Here is a 26,218-nt window from a genome sequence, read left to right as displayed (position 1 = left end):
CTTAGCCCCGCCCCTCTCCACTAATGGGCGGTTCGTTTACGAGACCGGCTGCCTCAGCAAATGCTGTACACACCTGCTGCAGTTCCTATGTTTCCTCAGGCAGCCAGCCAATTAATTCAAAGTCCCGCCTTCTGGAAGGAACTAGCCAATTGAAACGCGGAGTTCGGAACCATGCTGACTGGCATCGACGGAAAGCCAATAAATACTAAATCCACAGAAGTGATAGCTACATTCACCAATGGGTGCCGGTTGGTGGGTGTCTCGGCGAGGAGATTGCTCCTAGCTCGCATGGCAGAGAGACGAAATAACACCCAATAGAGAGCGAAGGAGGTGGACCAAGGCTTTAAGCGGCAGGTCGCGTAGCCAATAGCCATGGGCGGAGACGCAGTGGGGCTCGGTCTCTCAATGCCAGCAGCCAATGAAGAGCGAGTCCCAGGGGGGCGGGTTATCTTGCTTGAGTGACAGGCACCTTGGTCCAACCGAGAGCGGACGGGCGGAGCTTAGTTATGATTGACCTTCCTTCCATCCAACGGAGACTGAAAGAGTGACGCGATCTCCCTCAGAGTGGCATGCGTCTGCGCCAATCGAGAGGCCGGTTCGGAGGGGTAGAAGCAGGAAGCGGCCGAGGAGGCGGAGGCCGCTCTGCAGTCAGTCCAGAGAGGGGCCTCGGGGGTTGTGCAGCCGCCGGGATCGCCCGCCCCCCACCCGCGAGCCGCCACCCTCCGCCTGGCCCGAGGACGCCGCCGCGGCGCTGAAGGGAACCGGAGCCCGACGCAGGTAGGCCCGAGCGCCTTCCCCTTTAAGGGGGTGGGGCCTCGCCACGGCCCGCCCACCAGGCATCGCTTCTTAGAGGGGGGGAGGGGGGGAAGAAGAGATTATTTGCGGGGGGGGGTCGGAGGGGAGCCTTAAATTGGGGGAGGGGGTCGGAAAGGGAGGGGGGAGGGGGGCTGATCCCTGGGAAACGGGGGGCGGGGGCGGGGGCGGGAGGGGGATCCGAAAGAAAGAAAGTTGAAATAAGTAAATAAACATATTACTATTTTTTTGTGTGTGAGGGGGATCGTCCTGCTTTCTTTTCATATAAGAGGCTTCAAGGGAAGCAAGGGAGGGGGATGGCTGGGCTTGGCTGGGCGATTCCCCCCTCCCTCCACCCCCCACCCCACCCCAGAAGAAAGAAGGGGGGTCTGAGAAGGTGAATTGGGGGAGGGGGCATGTTGTGCGCACACGCACACACACACACATATACACCCACTCCAGTATAGAACACCAGTGGGACTGGGAAGGAGACCCCGCCTTCTCCCCCCCTGCCCAAATCCCAAGACCTGGCCTAGTGATGGCGGGGGGGGGAAGGGAGAAATGCCCCAAGCACGCACTGTGGGATCGAGAGGAACCCTTGGATGCACATGTGTGTGTGTGTATGCGTGTGTATAATATACACACGCAAGGGATATATTTATACCTTGTGCTTGTCTCTGTGCGTTCTTAAAGACGTAGCACACGTGTAGTGGCACACTTGTAAGAGTGGCACACAAAATAAGACACAGAAGTAGTTGAGTGGCACACACACACACACACACACACACACACACACACACACACACACACACACACACACACACACACACACACACACACACACACACACACACACACAGAGACAGACAGTTGTATATGTACATGCCCGTATACAGGCCAGCCGGCCGTTCTCTTCCTCTGCCTTTCGTCACCGCTGAGCTAGACGGGAATCAGTCGGTGACAGGGACCGACCCTTTGCAGGGAGGGGGCCTTTCCTGGATGGTGGGGGGGAGTCTTCTTCGAAGTGCTCTGGAGCATTTGCTTTGGATTGGGGTCACGCTCCCCAAACCCCACCTGCTGCCCAAAAGTGGCACCATGAGCCGCGTCTGTGTGCTTGCCACTGGATGGATGGTTGAGGTGGGACCTCCTGAGTCAAAACCCTCATTTGGACCTTTACCTTCTTGAAGCTTCTGCCACAAGGGGAGTGGGTGGGTTCCTTTTGCTTCCCGAAAATCCACCGGCTCCATCACTCGGGGCCGGTCATGGCCGTAAACTCAGGTTCCTCTCGGGCCCTCCCACGCCTAGAGCGCCCCTCCTGATTGTCCGCCCTGTCTCTTCTGGTCTTGCTTTTCTTGGGGGGGGGGGTAAAAGATGACATGTGTATAACATTCTATAACAGACCCAACCACTTTTTCTACCCTTGTTCCCAAAGTTTAACCATCTGAAAAACACAACACAATGGAAAAGCTTAAGATTCTCCCCGAGATACTAGATTTCTATTTTCAGGGATGTATTTTTTTTTTAAAAAAAATCTTCTACCTCCAGTATCTCGACTTTATACTGTCTAGAAACATTTTACCATTTTGTTTTACCAAAAGTGCAGAGTCTTGAGGCCCAGAACAACTTGCTACCTGTAGAGCTAATGCCTCGACCAGGTTTTCTTTCTTTCTTTCTTTTTTTTAAAAGTCACCGCATTGTAAGTCTTCCTAGTTTTCATTTTATCTGACTGAAATTAGACATTTCTGCCTCTCCCCATGAAACCTGACTCCTGAACCCCTTCTAGGCACGCTTGCTTTGTGTTTCCATTCAAGTTAGCAGATGGTGGCGGCTTAATTCTGTTAAACACACTCGATGTAATCACTTGCCGGACTCTGGAGCAGGCAGCTGCCCATGGGTTTTAATCTGGAACGTGAAACTCTTGAGGCGGCGGAGGGGGAGTATCTGCATATGTGTGTGTGTGTGTGTGTGTGTGTGTGTGTGTTTGTTCTTCAGGAGGAAAAAGGCAACTTCCAGCCTGACCTCTTTGGGCCATGGACGGAGGTTGGTCCCTTTGGAAAGCCATGCCTGGTTTGGTCAAGCGGGCCAGGGTGGGCTTGTTCTTGAAACTGCCCTCTTGCTTCTCCTCAGTCTTTGTGTCTGTTGGGAATGCGCCTGATGATTTATGCCTCTCGGTACCTCCCCCCCCAATAACCCACATTCTCCATTTTGACCGTGGTGCAAAAGCGAAGGAGTTGGGGTCTGTTGAGGATCCACTTTGGTTAAAGTTGTGGACAGGAGGGCGAAGCTGAACGGCATCCCAGCCACGGAGTGAGGGCTCCTTTAGAAGTTCGGCCTGGTCCAACCATTGTTAATTTTGAGATGGCCATTGAAAATCTACCTGTTTCCCCAAAGCAGCCCAGAGGCTTGTGGAACCTGGAGCCCCCACAATTACATGGTGTCAGATCAAGCGGGCAAGAGTCCACACGGAGCTTGTGCTGTGGTCTGTGGGCTGGCCTTTGTGGTGCCCCACAAGAGGTGTGGGGGGGACCTCCCAGAGCGTATTGCCACTTTCTTGGGCTTCCAGTCCCATGGGGGGGGGGGGGAGACTATCAGCCGCCTTTGTCACAGGTTCAGTACCTGCCTCCCGCCCTTTCTCCCCCCCCCCATAGCAGACCTGCTGGGCTGATGCCTGACGGGGTCTGTTTTAGGCCGGGGAGGAGGTGGTGGTGGAGGGCAGGGTTCCTGCGGCATGGCTGGGACGGTGGTTCCGGCCTGCATCGCAGCCGTGCGTCCATCAAGTGAAATTCCCATCCTTCCCTTGGCATGTTGGATCTTGTTTTCCCAAGTGGAGGAAAGCAGTCTGGCTCCTCTTTCTCTGTCTTGCTCTCCTGAGGGCTTCTGCCAGTTATAAGACTTAACCCCTGTCCCTGCACGGGGCTTTTCCTCCCCCCCTCTCCACCCCCCCCCAAGTTTTCGGTGGAGTAACGGGGCAAAGGAAGCAGCAGGTCTCTGCTCCCCCCCGTCCCCCCCCCCAGGGACCTTCCAATCCAGCTCCTGACCATGTAAGGGAGAAGGTGGCATTTTTAGCTGGCTAGCGGGACGTGCACAAAGGGCCAGATTTGGGTGGCTGATCTTTCTCTCCTTCCGCCCCCTCCGCCCGCTGTGTCAGCTGTGGGGCTTTGGAACAGGTGCCCTTAAGAGGGGAACGCACACACACGCCCTCACAATCGGCCTGTGCGCCTGAGTTTGGTGGGGCTCAGCTGTTGGAGGAAGCAGGGACAGCAGTGGGTCAGGCTGGGGATGGGGGGGCATCATCCCCCAGCCGCTGTAGGCCCAGCCGGGGCTAGCCTCTTCCCTGGCCTTGCCAGTGAAATAAGAGGCCAAGAAGCCACCGGGTTCAAAGCAAGCCTCTTCCACCTTCCTTCCTCCCCTGTGCATTTTAATGGTTTCCTGTGTGTCCCCCCCCCGTCCGCCCCCCCCATCTTCTCACCTTGGTCCATACAAATAAAGAGCCCCCCCTCCTGCCTTGGCAACCACAATGCCTTCCACTCCCTGCATTTTGTCTTGTGCTTAACCTAACAATGCCTCCATTTGAGCTTAAATCTCCCAAGAGGAGGTTCGGGGATTGGGAGGGGGGGGTTCCAAAGGGCTCCCAGTTTTCTCCTGGCTTGCCCCCTGGGGTTGCCCTTTGTGCCCCGAGAGAGGTTGGCTTCCTGCTCCACTTAAGGCATCTATTTAAATTCAAAGGAACCCTTCCCTCCCTTTCTCTCCCCTGCCCTTCCTTTTTAAAAAATTTTTATTGCTCTCTGAGTGGAAGGAATTGTGTTTGGGAGATGAGAGGTGGGTGTTAATCCATCACACCTTAGTCTTCTGGGCTTGGTTACAATCACACACACCCCACGCGCCCCCCCCAACCCCCCAGTTAGTCCTCCAAGGTAGCAGGAAGAGAGTTCCCGCGGGCCAGGAAGGGGGTTGCTTTGTGCACATCCTGGATTGTTCTCAGCCATGGATTCCTCCCCCCAGGAGAGGTGGTTCTTCTTCTTCTTCTTCTTTTTTGAGTTGCTGTCGCGGCGAGGAGGAGGGCGGGAGGGCAGAAGAAACCAGGAAGTGGACCGATTAATGGCGACTCCATCTCCTTCCTTTTAGTTTCAGAAATTGCAACAGTCAGATTCATACTGTACTGTAGATATACATGCAACGTTTGTCTCGGTTGAGCAAATATTTTGAATGAATTTGGAACAATTTGTTGTTAATGGTGGCAGTCACAATTTTTTAAAAAAGACAACCCCCTCCCCCCCCCCCAAGATTACCAGGGTTTGTTGCCAGTTTCACTTCATTGCTCAAATCATGTCAGGCTTGAGGAGGGCAGTCTTTTCCAAGGCCAAGTGAGGACCTGAATGCCGGACCTTGCGCCCCCCCCCCCCCGGTCAGCCCCAAGTCCCACTTGGGGGGGGGCACTCTCCTGTTGAGGCAGACGGGCTGCCAGAGAGTGCTAGAAGGTGCCCGGTGCGGGTGTTGTAGCTTTTCAGGGTCTGCACCTCTCATCTGGCGTAGCCACTGGGGGGGATGATGGAAACAGTAGTCCAGGAACATATTTCTTAGTCCTGGTAGAAAGGCCTGGGGAGGGGGGGGGAAATAGGTGTGTACCATGGGGTGTGGGGGTGTTTGTGTATCCCAAGTTCTGTGCAGCATGTTAGAAGTACCTCATGGGACAAAAGTACCACGCCAGCCTTGAAAGGTAGGCCCGGGGCTAGGATTTCCCCCTGCAGCTCAGTTTGGGACGGAGGTGAGGCCTTCCTCTGGCAGCTTCCTGGTGGTGGTGGTGGTTGTTCTGGCTCCGGCACCAGCCTTGGTCGGTTTCCCTCCTCCCAGAGAAAGGCCCTCCCTTTAGGACCCTTTCCCCCCCCCCCTTCAGCTTTCAAATCTGGTGCAGGCGTTTCTTGGGTTCCTTGCCCCTGGATCTCTTCAGGGCCAACTGGACACCCTCTGGGCCGAAATTCCCTGGCGGGGTGTGGCCGGGGGGGGAATGGGCGATGGGGCCCCAGCCTTGGGCTCTGTGGAGGGCGGGGCGCTGAGCGTTGGCTGCTGGAAGGGGGTTGGCGGGGTGTGGGGTGCCTGGGGCCCCCTTGCTGCAAAAGGGTCCTCCGGTGCCTCTCTCAGCTCCCCTGCCCCTCCCATTGTGGAAACTGCCAGGCCTTCTCTTCTCCCCCCCCTCCCCCCTGCCCATCATAATCATCAGGAGGGCGGCTGGGGAGAGGCACCTGCCCACATTCCTGGCCTCCAGCATCCCCACATGGCAGGAGAGCGGGGGGGGGGGGCAGCCCTGCTACCTGCAGATGATTGAGTGGGACTGGCGAGGGGCAGGGGGAGGAGGAGGGGAGGGGGCCCAGCACAGGCAGGCCTGGCTCCCACCCTCTGGCTGAGGCCCCACCAGAATTGGGCACTGCTTGTTTCCCTCCCTCCTCCCACCACCCCAGCTGCCCCTAGGGAAAGAGAGAGCCAGCCTTGAGCTCCTGGGGAGTCTCTCCGGGTCCCCTTCAAGCAGGACCCCGGAAGCAGCTTCCACCTGGCTGGCCAGCCTTGGGGGAAATCTGAGGCCGCCCTCCCTCCCTCCCTCCCCACTCTGTCTCTCTCTGTCTCCCTCGTCCTCTTTTCTTTCCTCTTCCTGCCCTCTCCCCCTTTCCTTCCAGAGTCGCCCACCCGGGCCTTTGCTCGCCTTGCTTCCAGCCGGCATCATGTTAGGGCTGGGGGCGTGGCCTGAAGGGGTGGAGCAGGGACCGCCCCCCACCTGCCCCCTTCCCCGGGAAGCCCCCAGTCCAGAACAGCTTCTCTCTGGCTTCTGGTGAGGATCCAGCAGGCAGAAGGCGGATTTGGCGCTAGGCCTGGGCCGCTGTTCACCCCCTCCTTTGCCCCGTGCGTCTTTTGCATTTCTCTTTCGGCAAAAAAGTAGCCTCTAAATTCATTTTTAAAAAGACAGCAATTGGGGAAAAGAGAAGGAGGGGGACCCCAGAGAGGAGGGGCCTCTGTGGACTTCAGCTGGACTTACGCTCAGTCTTTGGCACGTGGGGAGGAACCTTCACCTGAACAGGTTGGCCATGGCGGCTGTGTGGTCATGTAGATGGTGGCTGCGTTGCTTGGATCGTGTGCGGGCTGGCTAAGCTTCTGTATTTGTGTGTGCTCTTCTGGGAGAGGGCTCGGGGTTCGATGGCAGGGCTGCCTTTGTGTGAGCGGAAGGGCCCCCCCCCCCCAGGTGCAGCCTTCAGGTAGGGCTGGCGGGCGAGGCCTGTCTTAAGCCTTGGGGAGCCAAGTCTGAGGTCAGTGCAGAGAAGGAGGAGGAGGAGGAGGAGGAGGCTGTATTGGGTGGAGGAAAGGTCTGATCTGACATGAGGCAGCTTCCAAGCTTTGCTCTGGGGGGGTAACCTCTTCTCTCCCCACCCCACCCCCATCCTGGTTTCCTCCTCTAGAACTTACGGAAACCTTCGCCATGGGTGACATGAAGACCCCCGATTTTGACGACCTCTTGGCGGCCTTCGACATTCCTGACATTGACACCAACGAGGCCATCCACTCCAGCCACGAGGAGGCGGAGACCCACATCAAGCCCCTTCCGGTGGAGGCGGTGGTCCCCGAGCAAGTCCTTCCCCACGCCGACATCACCACCGTCAGCGTCATCGTGAAGAACACAGTCTGCCCCGAGCAGCTGGATCCCGCCGACGGGCGGCTCAAGGACGGCCATGCCCTTGGCGTGCGCCTCCTCCAGAACGGCTTTGCGGCTCCCGAGGGGGCCCCCCATTCCTCCCCCGCCCGCCCGGCAGAAGCGACACCCCCGGCCAACGGGGAGTGTTGGGCCCCCAAAGAAAAGGGGACCAAAAGCCTTGACCTCTTCTCTCCCTTCAGCCCCGGCGCGCACGAGGACACGGAGACCAACCTGATCGATCAGCCCCGCGAAGGCAAGAGGACGGACCCGACCCTCTCCGTGCCTTCTCTCTCCCCGCCAACCCCTGGGGTTTCTTCCGCCCCACCACCGCTGGATTACTGTGATCCCGCTCGGGAGAGCCCCAGGCCACTGGCTCCGGCTTTTCCGCCTCCGTTCGATGCCTGTCCGGCTGGCGACGCAAGCCTTCCTCCGAGCCCACCTCCTCCCCCTTCAGGGCCCCCCCTGGTCATCAAACAGGAGTCAGAGGGTGAGGTATCCTGTCGGGGGGCCAGTCCGCCTGCTTGCCCAGAAGCCACTCCCGTTTGCTATTCTGTAGACAGTTCTCCCGTCACGCCCTGGCCAGCCTCGTCCCCGACCCTCGACGGGGATGCCAATAATGACCCTGGCGCCAAGGGCTCTCCTGCCAGCCCTCAGGGCCAGTTCCTCAAAAGCTCTGCTCCAGCAGACGGGAGTCCCGGGCCATCGGTTTCGCCCAAGCCTGCCAGCCTTGGGGCCTTGAAGGAAGAGCCCGTGGAGAAACTGGTGCAGTGCCCCCCGGGTGCTTCCAGTGGGGAGGAGGAGGAGGAGGAAGAGGAGGAGGGAAATGAAGACGAGAGCACTGGGTCTCCCTCATCCGGCTCTTCGCGGCCTCTCAAAGTCAGGATCAAGACCATCAAGACCTCTTCTGGGAGCATCACCAGGACAGTGACAAGGATCCCTTCTGATTCGGAGCCCACCAAGCTGCCTCTGGAGCAGGACTCGCCAGAAGCCGCTGCTCCCTCTGCTGCAGAGAAAGGAGCCGCCGTGCTCCCGACCACCGCGGTGAAAGAGGAGGGTGCCACGGGACCCCCCAGCCCCAAAGCGGTGGTCACCAGTCCCTTGAAAGTCCTGGAAGGGCCCAAAGTGGTCAGCGTGCAGCTGGGGGACGGGACGAAGCTCAAGGGGACGGTGCTGCCGGTCTCCACCATCCAGAACGCCAGCACCGCCATGCTCATGGCCGCCAGCGTCGCCCAGCAGAAAGCGGTGGTGCTTCCCAGCAAGGCCGTGGCCAAGAACATCATCAGTTTGGTGCCCCAGGCCCTCCCGAAGGCCACGGACGGCCGGAGCGGCGTGGGCACGTGCGCCCAGCCGGCCGTGGGCGCCGCTCCCGCCAACCAGAAGGTCAACGGCACCACCGTGGTGGTGATGCAGCCCCAGAAATCCTCGCCCGCCATCGCCGGGACGGTCATCTCCCGCAGCCAGTCCAGCCTGGTGGAGGCCTTCAACAAGATCCTGAACAGCAAGAACTTGCTGCCCACCTACAAGCCGAACCTGGCCCCTCCGGCGGAGGCCAGCCTGAGCCTACCGCCCCTCGGCTACCGCTGCCTGGAGTGCGGCGACGCCTTCGCCCTGGAGAAGAGCCTGGCCAGGCACTACGACCGCCGCAGCATGCGCATCGAGGTGACCTGCAACCACTGCACCAAGCGGCTGGTCTTCTTCAACAAGTGCAGCCTCCTCCTGCACGCCCGGGAGCACAAGGACAAGGGGCTGGTCATGCAGTGCTCCCACCTGGTCATGCGGCCCATCACCCTGGACCAGATGATCGGCCAGCCAGACATCACCCCTTTGGTCTCGGTGGCCTCGCTGAACGCTGCCGGCAAAGCGGCGGCCGCCGGGGGGGCCCCCGGGACCACGCAGGAGGCCGTGACCGCCGTTGCGGCCGGGGGGGCGGCTCCGGACCTTCCCATCCTGCCCTTGAGCAGCAGCAGTGCTGAGCCAATGACCACAAACTCCTGCCAGTGCCTGGAATGCAAGGAGCAATGCAAGGACAAGGCGGGCCTGGCGGCTCACTTCCAGCAGGCCACCACCTCCACGGTAAGGGGGACTCCTTGGGGCTCGGGTGCGGGGGGTCGGAAGAGGCGTGGGCCACGCTGGCAACCTGTGGGACCGCTGGACTCTTTCTCCCCAGCACTCGACCCGCCCAGGAACCGCAGGGCCAGCCGGAAAACACTGCTGGGCCGCTTACAAACCGACCCTTAGGAACACCTTGAAATAGTTTACGACCATTTAAAATGGTCTCTCTGTGTGTGTGTGTGTGTGTGTGTGTGTGAGAGAGAGAGAGAGAGAGAGAGAGAGATGCAGAAAAAGAGAACGCAGTTCCCTAGTTAGGGGACTCTCGTGTTGCCCCAAAAGCTTTGGTCAAGAGTTCAGGTTGAGGCCTTCCCAGGAGCTGGGCCTCTTCAAAATTGAAAAAAAAAAAAGAGAGAGGGTGTCATTGTTGGGAATCTCAAGAGAGAATGTGCTTTTTCTGCCAAACAAAACAAAACAAAACCCCTCAACAACCATAAAGTCCACCTTTTGAACTTAGAAACCTAGCAGCTCAACGAGAGAGCCAGAGTTGAATACTTTTCCCACCCAGCTTGACTTGCTGGTTCTTTTAATGCAGGGAGGCTTTGTTTTCTTAGATGTTTTTCCTTTTTAAATAAATGAATTCAGAACCTACATGGTTTTATAAGCTGGTCCAAGTGGTTATTTCCACCAGCACAGACCCCAAGTACTGCCTGCCATGGTTTCTGGGTCTTTGTACTTGTGGTGGACAATCTTCTGGCAAGGAGCTCCTCCATCCTTAGGCAACAGAGGCAAATGCATAATAGTGAATAGGGCAGACTCTCGTGTTGAAAGATTCCTTTTGGAGGGCAGGCCAAGGCATGATGCCCACGCCTCCAGGCTGGCACAGATTTTATCCTCCCGTCGCCTTTCCCCTGCCTCCACCCCGGTCATTGTGAATGGAGAAATTAACAAGCACCCGCTCTTTTCCTTCCTTCCCCCCCCCGGCCGAAAAGGTGTGTAGCACCTGCCCGATGATCATGTCCAACCGCTGCAGCTTCAGCGCTCACCAGCGCATGCACAAGAGCCGCCCGCCTCACGTCTGCCCCGAGTGCGGAGGGAATTTCCTCCTGGCCAACTTTGAGTCACACCTGAAGGACGCGTGCCTCCATTTCTCTCGGAGGATCGGCTACAGGTAGGAGAAGGGGGGGGGAAGAAACACCTAACTGTTGAATTTAGACCGCGAAAGAAGGCCGAGGGCCACGTTTGTTAGCCATCAGCCGGCCCTCCGGTTTCCCCTTCCCAGGCATTCTGTGGGTGGGTGGAGGTGGATCGCCGTTTGGCCCCCTCCGCTCAAAACTTGGAGGGCGCTGACTTGATCTCCTTGCCAAAGACTCCCACCTCTGGCCTCTCGGCCTGCTCTGCCGTCGTCTGCAGGTGCCCGAGCTGTTCGGTCGTGTTCGGAGGGGTGAACTCCATCAAGTCCCACATCCAGGCCTCCCACTGCGAGGTGTTCCACAAGTGCCCCATCTGCCCCATGGCGTTCAAGTCGGCGCCCAGTGCCCATGGCCACATTTACACCCAGCACCCGGGATTCAGCAACCAGCAGTCCAAGTAAGACAGCCTCCTCTGTTGTGCGTCTGTGCGGGCATGTCGGGGAGAGAAAACGGGACGGCTTTCCTGTCTGCCGGCAAGGCTGCTGGCTCAGAGAATCGGGAAGCGGTGGCCCTGTCTGTCCTGGGGGGGGAGGGGGGCAGCCTGGGAGTCCCCCGGCACAGGGGTGCCTCCTGGCCTTGCAGAGCCACAGGCATTGGGGCCCTGCCCGTCCTTCTCCCTCGCCTTCCCTCCTGTTGGTTTTTAAGCACTGCTGTTCGGCTTGCGTACTTCTTCCAGGATGATCTATAAGTGTGCCATGTGCGACACCGTCTTCACCCACAAGCCTCTGCTCTCCTCTCACTTCGACCAGCACCTGCTGAACCAAAGGGTGAGCGTTTTCAAGTGCCCGGACTGCCCCCTTCTCTTCGCTCAGAAGCGGACCATGCTGGAGCACCTCAAGGTGAGACCCCTTCGCCCAGTACGGCCGGGCGGAGGGCGAAAGCAGGCCTCCGTTCCTCCCTCCCCAGTGACCCACCTTTGAATGTCACGGTGGGTGCTTCTTCTGCCTTGGAGGGATGTAGACGAGCCATTAATCCGTCCAAGGAAGGAACTCTTCCCCACTGCTGGAAACTAGCCTTGTGTGCATTGCTGTAGGAGTCCAGATGTCATATTGCAGGCAGGACTCGGACATTAGAAATCCCCCAGAGCAGAAGCCTGGACTCAATACTTTAAGAATCCCCCCCAAAAAAATCTTTATGGATGGTGGCTGCAGAATTAAAGCGTTCATTTAGAACCCATGGCTTGTATTAAAAGAGGGAAAGGGAGTTGTCCTTGCAATTGCCGTATTCAGAGATGTGTGGGAATCCCAGGATGGGTGCAAAAAATAAAAATAAAAGAAGCCGGTGTAGCTCACCTTCGATGCTGGAGGTGGGCAGGTAGAAGAAAGCAGGTTGGGAAGAGGGACCCCTTCCCCCCCCGGCCAACCCCCCCTCCCCGGCTGGTCTGACTCTCTGCCTTGGTGGGTCCCTCCTGGCTGCAGAACACTCACCAGCCTCAGAAACCCAAAGAGGAGCCTGCGAAGAAGCCCCCGGTCCCGGCCGCCGTCCCACTCACTCCCAAGCAGGAGCCGGCCGAAGAAGAGCCTCCGCCGCCGGCCTCCTCCAAGGTCTCGGAGTCGCCGTCGTCCTCCTCTTCGGAAGACGAGGACCCGCCCAGCTCCCCGGAACTGCGCAAGCGCAAGCGCAGCCGCTTCCAGACGAAGGCAGGGGTCGGGAGGCGCTCGCGGAGCAACGGCTGGACCTGCGGGATTTGCCACTCCTGGTTTCCCGAGCGGGACGAGTACGTCGTGCACATGAAGAAGATCCACGGGAAGGTGAGGGGACGATCCGGAGGGGGCCGAGACCTCCCGACGCGCTCGGCCACGTCAGCCCTTGGCAAAGGCCCCGTCGCGTTGCGGAAACACACGAGTCAGAGCCCGGACAGTTCCATCCATCAAATCATTTGTTCTCATTATATTGCTTGACGTGAGGCTCCTTAGTTTTTCGGTGGGTCTCTGATACTTCCTGTGTATCGGGGGAAAGCTGCTGTTAGTGAGCGGGTGGCGTTCCTGTCCACCTCCTTCCGAAATTGTTATGAGATTCCTTTAACAAGCAAGCTGTGAAATTAACCAGGAACTGTGGCTTGTGTGCCAGCAAAGTGGTGCTCCTATCCATTACATTTCTTTTGAAATGTCACTGCTTTGCACCATCGTTGCCTCCCAAAGTGACTTGTGGCGGCTGATTTTGTAATTCACTGCCATTCAGCTAGGCTTGGGAAGCAGTAAATGTTGGGGTGGGTGGCCCACGTTCTTTATTTGCATGTAGAGGCCCTTTGCAAACTGGAAGGGTGGCGGCAGCTTGAAGGTGGGCACCCCCTTTCATCCTGCTTCTCTCTCTCTCTCTCTCTCTCTCTTCCCGCCCCTGGCAGTGTGTGAAGAAGTTTCCGTGCCACCTGTGCGACCGCTCGTTCTGCTCCGCCCCCAGCCTCCGGAGGCACGTGCGGGTGAACCACGAGGGCATCAAGCGTGTCTACCCCTGCCGGTACGATCTCCCTGCCCAGCCCTTGTGCCTGTGAGACCTAGCTCTCTGCGGGCCTGGGGGGGGGGTGCTGGAGGCCTTCCCCAAGGGTGGAGGAGCCGGCAGGAATGACCTTCTGGCCTGAAATAGGCTGTGGCCTCCTCGGACCTTCCGTGAGATCAAACACAGTCCTCTGGCAGGAGGGAGTTTTGCACCCGTTCTGCCTCCCTGCCGGATGGCTTTCAGAAGGAGCTCCCGGTTCCCCCGGCCTTCCATGGTTCCAGCAAAGGCCTTCTCTGAGATCCTAGACTCTCTCTGGCAGCCTCACCACTTCCTCTCTCTCTCTCTCTCTCTCGCCACCTGCACAGATACTGTACAGAAGGGAAACGTACCTTCAGCAGCCACCGCATCCTTGAGAAGCACATCCAGGTGCGTCACGGCATCACCATGACGGACGAGACACAGAGCCAGGAGGTGCTCGCCGCTCGCCTGGGCTCCAGGAACTCCTCCCAGGTACGCAGGGAGGGGCCCTGGAGGGCACCCCCCAGTCCTTGGCCCCCCCGGGAGACTCGGCTCCCCACCCTAAGCCCTGCTGCCCAGCTGGGAAGCTACCCTTCCCGTGCCACCTCTGGCCCATCATCCCCCTTCGGCTGGCTTTTCTCCCAGAGATGTAAACAAGGCAAGCGATGCAGCCTAGCAGACACGCACACACCCAGCTCCTTGTTCCCAGTTTCCCCAAATGTTAGTAGGGCTTGGAACAAAGGATTCCACTCCACCCGGGAGTCTGAATTTTGGTCGCATGTCTCCAGGTTTCCACACCCTCTTTGTGCCCTCCGTTGGTCCATCGTACAGCAAACAGAGCTGCCCCAAAGTTAAGGTGGTTTGCCCAGAGGAGGGGACCGGGCAGCCTTGAACTTCAGGGGGCCTCCTCTCCCCCCCCCCCAAGTTCTTTAAAACACCACTTTTTCTGTCCCTACGCGCAGGCCTCAGCTCGGAAACGAAAGCTCTCCTCGGACGAAGGGGATTCCTGCAGCGAGGAGCCGGACAGCACCACCCCTCCCTCGAAGACCCTCAAAGGGGACCGCAAGCCCCCCTTCCACTGCCGCAAGTGTGGCCACGTGGCCTCCACGGCGGCCGAATTCCAGGAACACATCCCCCAACACCGGACAGGCGAGAGCGCCCACCAGTGCCGGGAGTGCGGCCTCTGCTTCACCTCCCAGGTCTCCTTGAACCGCCACCGTTTCATCAGCCACAAGAAGAAGCGGGGGGTGGCCAGCGCGGAGGGTGCCAGCCCCCAGGACCCCCCGGAGGAAGGCTCCCCACCCTCGCCGGCAGAAGGGAAACACCCCTGCACCGTCTGCGGCAAGCGCTTCGACACGCAGCTCAACCTCAAGACTCACTTCCGCACCCACGGGATGGCGTTCATCAAAGCCCGGCAGAACGTCGGGGCGGAAAACTAACCGGGGAGAGGGCCGGAAGAGGCCCCTTTCCTCCTCTGCCTTTCCTGACCGCCCTGGGACGGCAACAGCCGAAGGGGGACTGCCCCGGCTGCCGCCTCCGCCGGGAGAGCCGAACGCAGGGGTGTGTGGCGGCAACCCTTCTCCCGCGTCCTGCCGGGCTTCTGAAATCGGTTGAGTGAATAAGCTGTGATGGTGGAGAGGGTGTGAGGTGGGCGGGCAGGGCGCCTTATTTATAATCCCAGCTCAACTGGTTCTGCCGTCGGCGCTTTTGGGAACTGAAGCTGGCCCTGCCGTTGGGTTTTCATCTCTTTCCTTCTACTCCTCGGGGATTCGGTTTGGTGACGGTTGCAGGGCTTAAACTGTCGTGGGGAGTGGGAACAGTAAACGTGGTGGTGGTGGTGGTGGTCCAGAGGCAGACTCTGGATCCTAGCAGAGGAACTGGAGAGGGGCTGGCCATGAGCAGGCAGACGGGGTCTCTCACCCACCCAAGTGCCACGCTGCACTGGGAAGAAATCTTTTCTTAGTCACTGTAAAAGGGCAGGAGGTGTTTCTTGATCCTTCCTTCCTTCTCACCTACCTACCTACCTACCTACCTACCTACCTACCTACCTACCTACCTACCTACCTACCTACCTACCTACCTACCTACCTACCTACCTACCTACCTACTTACTACGCAGGAGCACTAGCCGCCGCCACGCTTGAGCCACAGAACCGTGGCCTTTCTACCACCAGCCCCTCCTGAGGGCTGCTCTGTGCTTTCTTCTTTGGACAGCCCCCTTCTTGTCTCTTTCCAGGATTTCGGGAGCCTTCTTGCTTCTCCTCTCACGGCAGAGAAAGGTTTTCCCAGCTTCCACCTTCCCTCTTTCTTTTTTGAAAGCTTTCCTTTTATCCCTTTGCCTTCTTTAAAGAAAAAAGTAAGAAGGCCCCTGGTAGCTACAGATCAGAGTCCTCTTTTTATCCTTTTGAGTGGAATCCTTCCCCCCTCCTTCTTCTATGTTTGATTGTAAGCCTAATTTTTTTTATGTACTAACCTTCCAAGCCATTCCACAGGACAAAAATCACAACTTCCCCCCCAACCTGGACACAACAGGTTCTGACCCTCTTTCCTCTCCCCACTTTTTTCCCCTGCATCTTCCTTTCCTTTAACCTCCAGCCGTGTGGGGCTGCAACTCCTAAAGCAAGAGGGGGAGTTTTAAATCTTCGTCCACGTGCCCTCAATCCTGAAAGGCCTAGACAGACGAGAGGGCCCGCTGGAATCATGAGGCAGGGCGCCTCCCCGGAGAGCTGTTTCTGTATTCATCCCTCCGTGTCTTGTCTGTCGCTGCCCTCAGCTGTAGGATTTTCAGAGGCAGTGTGCAAAAAAGGGGGCTTTTCTCAGCTCTGCCTGTACCTTTGCCCTTTGTCTTGAGGGTGGGGAATAAAAGGTCTTGTCGGTTTGATATATGCCACGATTCCCTGGAAGTTTCTCCTCCTAAGGATAAAAACCTCTTTCCCTTTGCAGAAGGGCCCTCCTTCCCTCCCTCTCACCTCTCCTGTCCGAGATCACACCTATCCAGCATCCCTTACCAAGCCTTACTTCCCAGCGAAGACCAGCTGCTGGAACAGACGAGGCTCTGATGTCTTTATAGGGTGACCAAAGAATGTCAAAGAACTAGCTTTCCACAAGGTAGGATGCGACAGAATTTGGGCCGGGGGGGGGTGGGATTGAAGGGGAGAGGCTGAATCCGGACACTCGTCCTGCGCATCTGGGATGCGAGGGAAGAGGCAGGCTGCAAACAGCCCGATGGGGCTCACCTGCTCGTGCCTTGCTGTGAGGCTTCACCTAAGGGCTGCCCACAGACCTCTTGGGGTTGGAGGGAGGCGGCTGCTGAGCCACGCGATGGTCTCCATCTTGGAACAAAACAAGCCCACACTGTGAATCTAGTAGCACGGAAGGATTCTACCCTGTCTGAGCACGTGGGCTCCTTCATCCGTGGAAAATAGTAAAGACCCACCAAATCTTCTCCCCCCCATTTTTACAACCTCTGGTACGATGGATCAAGATTCCCTTAGAAAGCTTGCGCTCAGTTTTCATGCCCTTCCAGTTGGCCTGCAGAAGGATCCACCCGGGATCAAGGCTGGCCATGGTTTTGCAGCGTGAATGGCCACCCTTCGCTCTGATGTGGCAACAGTGGCAGCAAACCCCAGAGGAGGTGAACTGTGGCTTCTGGACTCCTCCAAAAATTCCCCAGGAAGAAATTTGGGGAGAAGTAGCTGCAAGATTTAATGTATTTCTGATCATGGAATTAAGTCCTTGCCTTTTTACCCTGTCCGTTTTTCTCCGTGGCTGCCCCCCCCCCCCCGAGCGACAGGCGCCTGCTTCCAGGACTAGCTGTGCATGATGCCCGCCCCCCTCCTTCCCCCCACCCCCAAATCCTTGGTAGATAAAAACATTCCTAGATGATGTGACCAAGACCTGGAGAGTTGGCATGCCCTCCCCCCCACCCCCCACCGCCTGCCCCGCCCTCCTTTTTTAAATTCTAAGGAATGTGGGTTTTTTTTTTTAGCTTCAGATCTCAATAAAAGTTTGGAAAGATGTATTTCTGCGCTTTGAGGCTCTTTCTCTCTTTCTTCTGCCCTCCCATCAAATCATGTGTAGATGGGGAAATTTTAGTCCTCTCTTTCAGGTTTTTTTCGGTTTTTGCGGTGGGGTGAGGTCGTTGTGTCTTTTTCTTTCTCTAACTCCTGCACACGTCTTTATTTTAGTAACTTGAATGTTGTTTTCGTTTTGAACTCATCACTAATATGTATTAACCAAGCACATGTCTTTTCAACAGAAGTTGTAACACATACTTTAAAAAGAAAAAGAAAAAACACCCAACCAGAACAAGATTGGTGACTGTTGTGTCTTCTTGTGTCAGACCACGGGGGGGGGGGGGGGGATGTGTTCCTCTCACCAGAGTTTTCTATTCCTGCTTAGCAGGGGGCTGGCGGAAGAGCCGAGGGAGGGAAGAGGGGTCAGAGCAGTGCGGAGAATGGCCCTGCAGAGATGGCTGGACTGCAACTCCCAGCATCCCCTGCCCCAGGGGTTCCTTGTTGAGATGGATGGGAGTTGTAGTCCAGCAACATCCACATCCTTCACATTATCCACCCTGGGTTACAATTTGGTGCGTTGTTCGTTTGCTGTATTTCTTCCCCCCATGCTAACAATAACGTGTCTGAAAGCAGGCTCAGCAGAGAAATAAATATTTTGCTACTGTGTACTGTATTATGCTTCCTTAAAAATGAAGGGTGATCGTTTGTCTAGAAGGAGCCAGTGGGGAAAATTTGAGCACTTCACGTCCTAAAAGAGACTGGCTGAGGAATTTAACCAGAAAAAAAATAAGGTCTCCATAGTGTGTCGTCTTCTTCTTCAGGTGGTACCTGCTGTAGAGCCCAGTTTGCGGTGAGACTATGACTCCCAGCACCCTCTTCGCCATTCTGGTCTCACTTATAAGGCTTTCTATAGAAGGCACCTCCAAAAGTACTACAACTCCCAGGATTTGTTTTATGAACTAGAAGCCAGAGAAGGTAGCCAGATTTTGTGGCAGTGTTGCTGTGGGAGCTAAATAACTGCAAAGCTTTTTTTTCTAGGACAGCGGTCCCCAACCTTGGGCCTCCAGATGTTCTTGGACTACATCTCCCAGACGTCTTCACCACTAGCTGTGCTGACCAGGATTTCTGGAATTTGTAGTCCAAGAACATTTGGGGACCCAAGGTTTGGAACCACTGCTTTAGGGGTGTTGATGCTCTTCCACCCTGGCAGCAGCCTTGGGGGTTCTGTAGAGGAGATGGGTTCACTGTCTAGGAAATGATTATGGAGTTAAGTTATATGTGGTGCCTTTCGTTCAAAAGAACTGTGAAGAGTGGAGACTTGCATCTCCATTTGGAAGAATTTTCCATCGGCTGTTGGGTGGCAGCTGTCAAGGTGTTGTGTTGAAGAAGCCGAGGTTGCCAGACCTTGCAACGCCCGGGCAGGGTCCGTGTCCCTTTAAGTTTCAAGATGGCCTTCCCGGCAGCTGGAGGGGCTGAGTGGAGGAGAGTCCCAACACCTGGCAGCTGCAAAAGGAGCCAGGAGCCTTAAGTATAAGTTCCGAAAAGGTTTTTTCCAGCAGCAGGGCTAGCTCTGTGTGGAAGGGCACCCTGCTAGAGATCCAGAGGTTGCCGGTTCAAGTCCCCGCTGGGGGAGCAACTCCTTTTGAGCCCAGAAGGCCTCTCGGGCGCCTTAAGTATAAGTTCCGAATAGGTAGATCCCAACGGCTGGTATAGCACAGTGGGTTGGAGCACCAGGCTGCGGAGCCTGGGGCCGAGGGTTCAAATCCCCACTGTGCCTCCTGAGGTCGAAGGGGCCAGCTCAGATCACCTGAAGCCAGATTGAAGCACCAGATCACCCGAAGCAAGGCTGCCAGCTAGCTCGGGAGGATGGTGGGTAAAAGGAAAAAAGGGGAATCTATGCAGAAGAGGAGATGTGGGGGGAAAAAAGTTTTGACGGCACCTGAGTGCTATTTGTTCTTGCTTTGCAAGATACTAAGTCCCAAGTTTTTCACCCGGGAGTGAACTTAGACACTCCCGGGTTACTTTAGGCAGTCCTCCCCAGCTGGCAGACCTACTTAGCACGCCACTTCCAAGTAGGTCTCTCACCTTGTCCGCAATGCCAGCCGGGGGGCAACTGGGCACTCTGGATCTGTACAACTTGCCCAAGGCTGCACAGGTGGCAGGGTCCGTAACCCCGTTGAGCCACACTCGCTTCGGGTGATGTGAGCTGGCCCCTTTGACCTCGGGAGGCACAGTGGGGAGTTGAACCCTCGGCCCCAGGCTCCGCAGCCTGGTGCTCCAGCCCACTGTGCTATACCAGCCGTTGGGATCTACCTATTCGGAACTTATACTTAAGGCGCCTGAGGTCAAAGGGGCCAGCTCCGTTCACTCCCAGGTGAAAAACTTGGGACTTAGTATCTTGCAAAGCAAGAACAAATAGAACTCAGGTGCAGTCAAAACTTTTTTCCCCCCACATCTCCTCTTCTGCATAGATTCCCCTTTTTTCCTTTTACCCACCATCCTCCCGAGCTAGCTGGCAGCCTTGCTTCGGGTGATCTGGTGCTTCAATCTGGCTTCAGGTGATCTGAGCTGGCCCCTTTGACCTCAGCTGGCAGCCTTGCTTCGGGTGATCTGGTGCTTCAATCTGGCTTCAGGTGATCTGAGCTGGCCCCTTTGACCTCAGGAGGCACAGTGGGGATTTGAACCCTCGGCCCCAGGCTCCGCAGCCTGGTGCTCCAACCCACTGTGCTATACCAGCCGTTGGGATCTACCTATTCGGAACTTATACTTAAGGCGCCCGAGAGGCCTTCTGGGCTCAAAAGGAGTTGCTCCCCCAGCGGGGACTTGAACCGGCAACCTCTGGATCTCTAGCAGGGTGCCCTTCCACACAGAGCTAGCCCTGCTGCTGGAAAAAACCTTTTCGGAACTTATACTTAAGGCTCCTGGCTCCCTTTGCAGCTGCCAGGTGTTGGGACTCTCCTCCACTCAGCCCCTCCAGCTGCCAGGAAGGCCATCTTGAAACTTAAAGGGACACGGACCCTGCCCGGGCGTTGCAAGGTCTGGCAACCTCGGCTTCTTCAACACAACACCTTGACAGCTGCCACCCAACAGCCGATGGAAAGCCATTCCCAGCAGCAGTAGACCTCCACAATACCTCTATTGAAGGAAACAAATTCTAAATCTACATTTGATTCTCTAGCCTTCACTGGCTTTGAAAGAGGTAGCACTGAAATCGTCAGGGGCCCCAGTTTTACTCTCTGTCCTGCCCACCCTGTCAAACCCCTGGGGTCCCACTGTGAGGAGCAACACTTCCACAGGCCATGTTGGAACGACTGGTTTTGAGCAGCCTTGGCCCTAATGGCCCTTCTTTGTCAGTTGTTGGGCTTGCTGAACTGGATTCGAAATCCAAGGGGGTGAGCTGACCAAGAAGTGGAGTGGGAGCAGGTATCCTGCTTGGAACAAAAGATGCAGAGAAGATCATTTCACTTAACTGGACAGCCTCTTCACTCCGCTGTGGAAAGCAGAGACAAACTACCCACATCGAGAGCCTCTTCCAGGCAAAGGTGGACCACCCTTGCATTTAGGTCAGAAGAAGCTCCCGTTTTGCAACAAGGATTTGGACGCTGCCGTCAGAGAGTCAAAATTGTAGAATCGGAAACATGCCGAGAGGTAGACTTTCGGATTCCTGGAGGTTTGCAGGTTGCCAGAGGTTTTTTACTCATTACACACTGGTTCCCAACCTGGGGTCCCCAGAGGTTTTTGGACTACAACTCCCAGAATTCCTGGCCAGCAGAGATAGTGGGTAAATCTTGGGGAAATGTAGTCTGAGAACACCTGTGGACCCCAGTTTGGGAACCACTTAACTCTAAAGCAGTGGTTCCCAATCTTGGACCTCTAGGTGTCCTTGGACTGAAACTCCCAGAAGCCTTCCCCACTCGCTGTGCCAGCCAGGATTAATGGGATCTGTAGTCCAAGAACATCTGGGGACTCAAGGTTAGGAACCAGTGCTCTAAAGCAGTGGTCCCCAACCTTGGGCCTTCAGATGTCCTTGGACTACAACTCCCAGAAGCCTTCACCACCACCTCTGCTGGCCAGGATTTCTGGGAGTTGAAGTCCAAGAACATCTGGAGGCCCAAGGTTAGAGACCACTGCTCTAAAGCATTCTCCCTCAACTTGGGGCCAATCCAGATGTGCAGGATTCCTTGCCTGACATAGTCCTAGATATAAACTAGTGGTTCCCAGCCTTGGGTCCTCAGATGTTCTTGGGCTGCAACTCCCAGAAATCTTGGCCAGCACAGCTAATAATGGTGAAGGCTTCTGGGAACTGTAGTCCAAGAACATCTGGGGACCCAAGGCTGGGAACCCCTGTAACACAAACCCTGGCCTCTCCTCCAGGTTCACGTTTTGAGAGCTGTCTAGTGAGCAGAAAATCTGTTTGGAAAACACGCTCCCTGCAGTCATGGGTCTTTGGGGGCCCTGGTCTCTACTCCCTTCCCACTCTCCGCGGCTGATCCTGCAACCCCTTTGGAAAGGGCTCTTGGTGTCGAGGGACAGGGTGGAGCACATACTGCCTTGCAGATGCGCTTGGGCTGCTGCAGTTCCCATCTGAGGAAGGGCATTGTGATTCCAGAAACATCTGCCTGGACAAACATTCCCCAGACCCGGTACAGGGTAGAAGAAATTGGGGGGGGGGGGGTGGACAATCTGAGATGATCAACAGAGCATGCAGTATCAAGAAGCAGCACTCCTCAGCCCTACAGCCTTCGGGGGGGGGGGGAATCACACCCACACGTCTCATTCCACAAAAAAACAGAAAATCTAGTGTTTATTTAGAGAAATACATTCAGAGAGAAAAGTAATAGGAATCCTAGTCCTAGCAATCTATGGCAGCGATGCAAGGAAGCCTCACCTCTCCCTCACCTCTCGAGATCTCTGCCCAGCGAAGGTCAGGGGGGGAAAATGGAAAGGAAAGGAAGTGACCTGGGCTGCCCAGGTGGGCGGAAGTCAGCACAGGTGAGAGCAGGTGGAGGACAGTCTAGGAAACCCAAGCTGGTCCCTCTCTTCTCTTCCTCATGCAAAGACATGCCTGTTCTTCAGGGCAAATGGGCTTGCACTCCAAGTCGGTTCCAGCCCTGCTTCTCTCAAGAAAGCCTGCACTCCCGCCTGCAAGGTTTCCTCTGATCTCCCGACTTCTGGTATGGGCTTCGTCAGTGTCTTGGCTGCCCTGCCGCCTGTTGGGTTGGAAGGTGTCCCTTTGTGCTCATCAGCGGCCCTCCTCGTCTTCCTTCTTGAACGGCGCTGTTCCGAGGTGGGGTTGCCGCTTTGGAGCCGGGCACCCTCCCGGGAGCCGCGCTTGCAAGGCCGCTACCTTCTCCCATCCATGGGCAGCTCTCAGTGTGGTTTCCTCCTCCCGGGACCCTCCAGGTTGCTGGGCTCGTTACGCAGGGCATCTCCTGGCACCTCCCCTCTGCGGTGCCCATGATCCACGCATGCACTGCTGGGACAATCATCCACTGCCCTGGCTGTTTCCGTTCCATCCTAGAGTTTCTACCTGCCCTTTGTCTGGGAAGCGACACGCTGTACGTCTGCTCAGTGAGCACATCAGAAAGTATGGCTCCCTTTAAGGTCAGCTGGGCATTTGGGGGTCAAAACTCAGTTGGCATATTTAATTCTCCGTCACCAGCAAGCCACACGGGTTCCCTTCTATTCGGCGTTAGAAGGAAGGGCCTGATTTGAACAGAAGGTCGGCTTTGTTCCTGCTGTATAGATCATACATTTATGGGGATGAAACTACATGGGCAGGTATTTTGATCTTTTTTTCCGCTTGGATTTTTGGCTTTCCTGCCCATTTGGCCAACGCTTAGTCCAGTGTGAGGCAACATGAGCCGTTTTTAGCTTTTAAGATTTCCTCCCCCCCTCTTTACTGCCAAAGCTTCTGCTTCTCTCTCTTTCTTTCGAGCTTAATCCGCCTTCGGCTGGAAGTCTCTTAGTTAGCAGCAGAGAGAGCATCACCATCGGAAGCAGCCCTTGGAACAGCTCTGGATTGGCTACCCATTTCTTTTGGCTTTGTTTTTACTGCTGCTGGGGCCTCACCAAAAGTCTGCAATCTTTTCTCTGCCTCTCGGACAGAAACACGTTTCCGTGGATGCTGGCGGGGATTCCAGGAATGCCGATGCTTTCCAAGTGACCCTCAAAAGGTCACTTCTTCCCATCTAGCTCTGCTCAGGTTCCAAGAATCAAGGCAGGTGAGCTTGGGAAGATGCTCTGCCTCTCACCTTCATCCTTAGGTTAAAGATGATAGAATATGACCCTGCCCTTCCCTTGCCTGGGTGAATTTTAGTATTTGCCACATCTATTTAAAAGCAGAACATATCCTTCTACATGGTTGTTGTGGGTTTTTCGGGCTCTTTGGCCGTGCTCTTAAGGTTTTTCTTCCTAACGTTTTGCCAGTCTCTGTGGCCATGGGCATCTTCAGAGGACAGGAGTCAGAACTCTGTCTGTGCTCTGGTGCAGTTAGTTGGACAACAGAGCACAGAGTTCTGACTCTTGTCCTCTGAAGATGCCCATGGCCACAGAGACTGGCAAACCGTTAGGAAGAAAAACTTTAAGAACACGGCCAAAGAGCCCGGAAAACCCACAATCATCGGATCCCGGCCATAAAATCCTTTGAGAATACATATCCTTCTACACTTCATCTGACTGTCATTTACTGGAGAAAGTTGTCTTATCTTTGATATTTTGGCTCTTTAAAGAAAATTTTTCTTCAGCTTTTGTAGTGACAACTTGGGAGGTTTTTCTCCTGTAACACCAAGGAGTTGTACCTCTTATCTGAGGTATGACTGTATGCAAAAAGCCCACATTACAGATGTGTAACTGTCAGCTAGAGTGGTGGCAAATTTTAGGAACAATTCCTCATATCTTTTCCCCCCGTTGCCCAGAGATCTTCCCCTTGTGTTTCTTTAAATCGTACTGAGCTCCAGCATGATTCTGCTTTCTAAATGACGCTTCAAACACTCTTTATGCAATAACTTCTGCTGCTCATGAACTGCCAGCAAAGATAAACCCATGGAGTGAAGCCCTGAGGATCGGAAAGGCTAGCAAAGGCAAGCTTTCCCCTTTGGAAAGAAGTCAACACCTCCACCCACCCTTGGGAGAATATTTTGGGAAAAGAAGAAAACTGGTATTCATTAGAGAAATACTACATTGAGCTAGGAAAGGTTGTAGGGAATCCCATTTCTAGTGAACTGAGATGGAGATGCCCGAAACCCCCGCTGTCCTCTCACCTCTTGAGAAGAAGAGGATCAACAAGGAGATGTGAGGAAGAAAGGAAACCAGGGCCAGCAGCCCTACAAAGAACCGCCTGGATTGAAGGCTGGCCACTGGAGGTCAGAGCACTCAATGGACCCTCCAGGAAACCAGAGACAGCTCTGTTTCTTTGGTTGTTGTGTGTCACACACACACACACCCGTCCACCCCCATGCAGAGGGGTGGATCTCATTCCGTGGAAGTGGAATTCCACCCAGCTGCCTCCAGCAGTTCTGATCTTCCCGCCTCAAGTCCCTAGAGATCACGGCAGGGGGAGGGAGGTGTGATGGCAGGCTGAGTCCTGATGTTCCCCACCTTCTGGTCTCACCCCCCCCTTTTTTTTTTTTGCCCTGGGGCTGAGCATGCCGCGCTGGAGGTGGACTTCGGTTCCTTTGGACTCAGGACCATCCCTGGACCAGGCTGGAAGAGGAAGGGCGGTCTTTCACCCACTCTTTGCAGAGCGCCCATAAACAGTCACATGACGAGACAAGAGGCCATTTTTAATAGGTAACAACAGTTAGGTCTTGGCCAGTCCTTCTGTCAGAAGGCGTTTCCTCCTCCCCCCCCCCCCCCCCGCGCCCTGTGCAGGATACAACAGATCCATGTTCTTCATCTCCTCTTCCATGCCCTCCTGGCTACAGAATTTGTTCCTCCAGGCGTCCCGAGAATCCAGTTCTCAGGCCTCTTTAGAGGAAGGGTGGCTAGTTCTGAAAGGGATGGGAACCCACCACACCTACGTTCGAGAGGACCAGCCAATTGTAATGAGCTGAGAACCTGGAGACTGTTCTACACAAAGGAGGGTTAAAGCAGAGGCCTCTCCCAGCATCATCCCTCACTGTTGACGAGGACTTGGCTTGGATCTGGAATACGTACCACATTAGACCTAACCTTCATGAGTTTTTTACACACACACACACACACCCCTAAGGAAGCCTGCGCTCACAGCTGATAATGGGCAAAACTGTAAAAGGCATGGCAGTTTAAAAGCTGATACCTTTCCAAAATGGGGCTACCGCTTATTAACAATAGTGCTCCAATTACTTATCTTGGTGGTGTTGGGGGTTTTGTTTAAAGGGCACTGACTTAGCTTGGGATGCTAGAAAAATCCCTCCTACGCTTTTTTAAAAAGCAATGAAGAAACTGGGCCTTCTCCATTTCTTGTTCTCTTTGCTGAGCCCAGAGATTTCTGAATCAACCCCTCTGAGCCAGGCTCCTTTTTCAACCTCACAGGGATGTTCTGTAGATAAAGTAAGGAAGAGCACACCACCTTGAGCTGAAATCTAACTTAAGCAATTTAGAATAATTAAATCATACCTAATTATGTAGCTTAAGCAATAGATAAAATTACTTCTCTCCACTCCCCGTACCTTAAATTTGCCTTGTCTCCTTGTAACAGCTGCCAAACGCAACACCGCACCTGGTAGCAGTGACTTGCCCAAATTAATCCTGTTTATTTCAGCAGTGCTAAATCTATCACAAATCAATTTTATTCAAATCCTCTCTCTCCTTATTTACTACATCAACCTGGACCACTCTGTTCTCCCCCTTTAGCTGTCTTCTGCCCACCCACGCTAAAGCCCCTGGCCCAACTAAAAGAGCCCAATTATTTTCAGATTTTCCACGCACAGACCAGCCTCCAGAGCTTCCATGGCTTTGGCTCAATTAGGCATCTATCAGCCTTGGACAGCAAGAAATATGAAAGAATATTAAATCAGCCTAGCGAGCTTTCCCATGACACAAGCCCACAATCCCAA

At 55.4% G+C, this 26,218-nt stretch overlaps 1 protein-coding gene across 1 annotated transcript; it reads left to right on the top strand.

Moving 5' to 3' along the window:
• Window positions 1-515: 515 nt before the first annotated feature.
• Window positions 516-17,846, top strand: ZNF687 (zinc finger protein 687). The gene is made up of 9 exons (XM_072983868.2): window positions 516-777; window positions 7,236-9,541; window positions 10,510-10,688; window positions 10,931-11,107; window positions 11,387-11,549; window positions 12,129-12,461; window positions 13,055-13,167; window positions 13,512-13,656; window positions 14,127-17,846. The coding sequence occupies exons 2-9, from the start codon at window positions 7,256-7,258 to the stop codon at window positions 14,601-14,603; spliced, it is 3,873 nt and encodes a 1,290-aa protein (XP_072839969.2). The 5' UTR covers window positions 516-777; window positions 7,236-7,255; the 3' UTR covers window positions 14,604-17,846.
• The last annotated feature ends 8,372 nt before the right edge of the window (window positions 17,847-26,218 follow it).

The sequence above is a fragment of the Pogona vitticeps genome, chromosome 15, assembly GCF_051106095.1.
Source record: "Pogona vitticeps strain Pit_001003342236 chromosome 15, PviZW2.1, whole genome shotgun sequence".
In the NCBI taxonomy this organism is placed as follows: domain Eukaryota; kingdom Metazoa; phylum Chordata; class Lepidosauria; order Squamata; family Agamidae; genus Pogona; species Pogona vitticeps.
The sequence above is the reverse complement of the archived record's forward strand: the minus strand, read 5'-3'. Positions and strand labels throughout refer to the sequence as shown.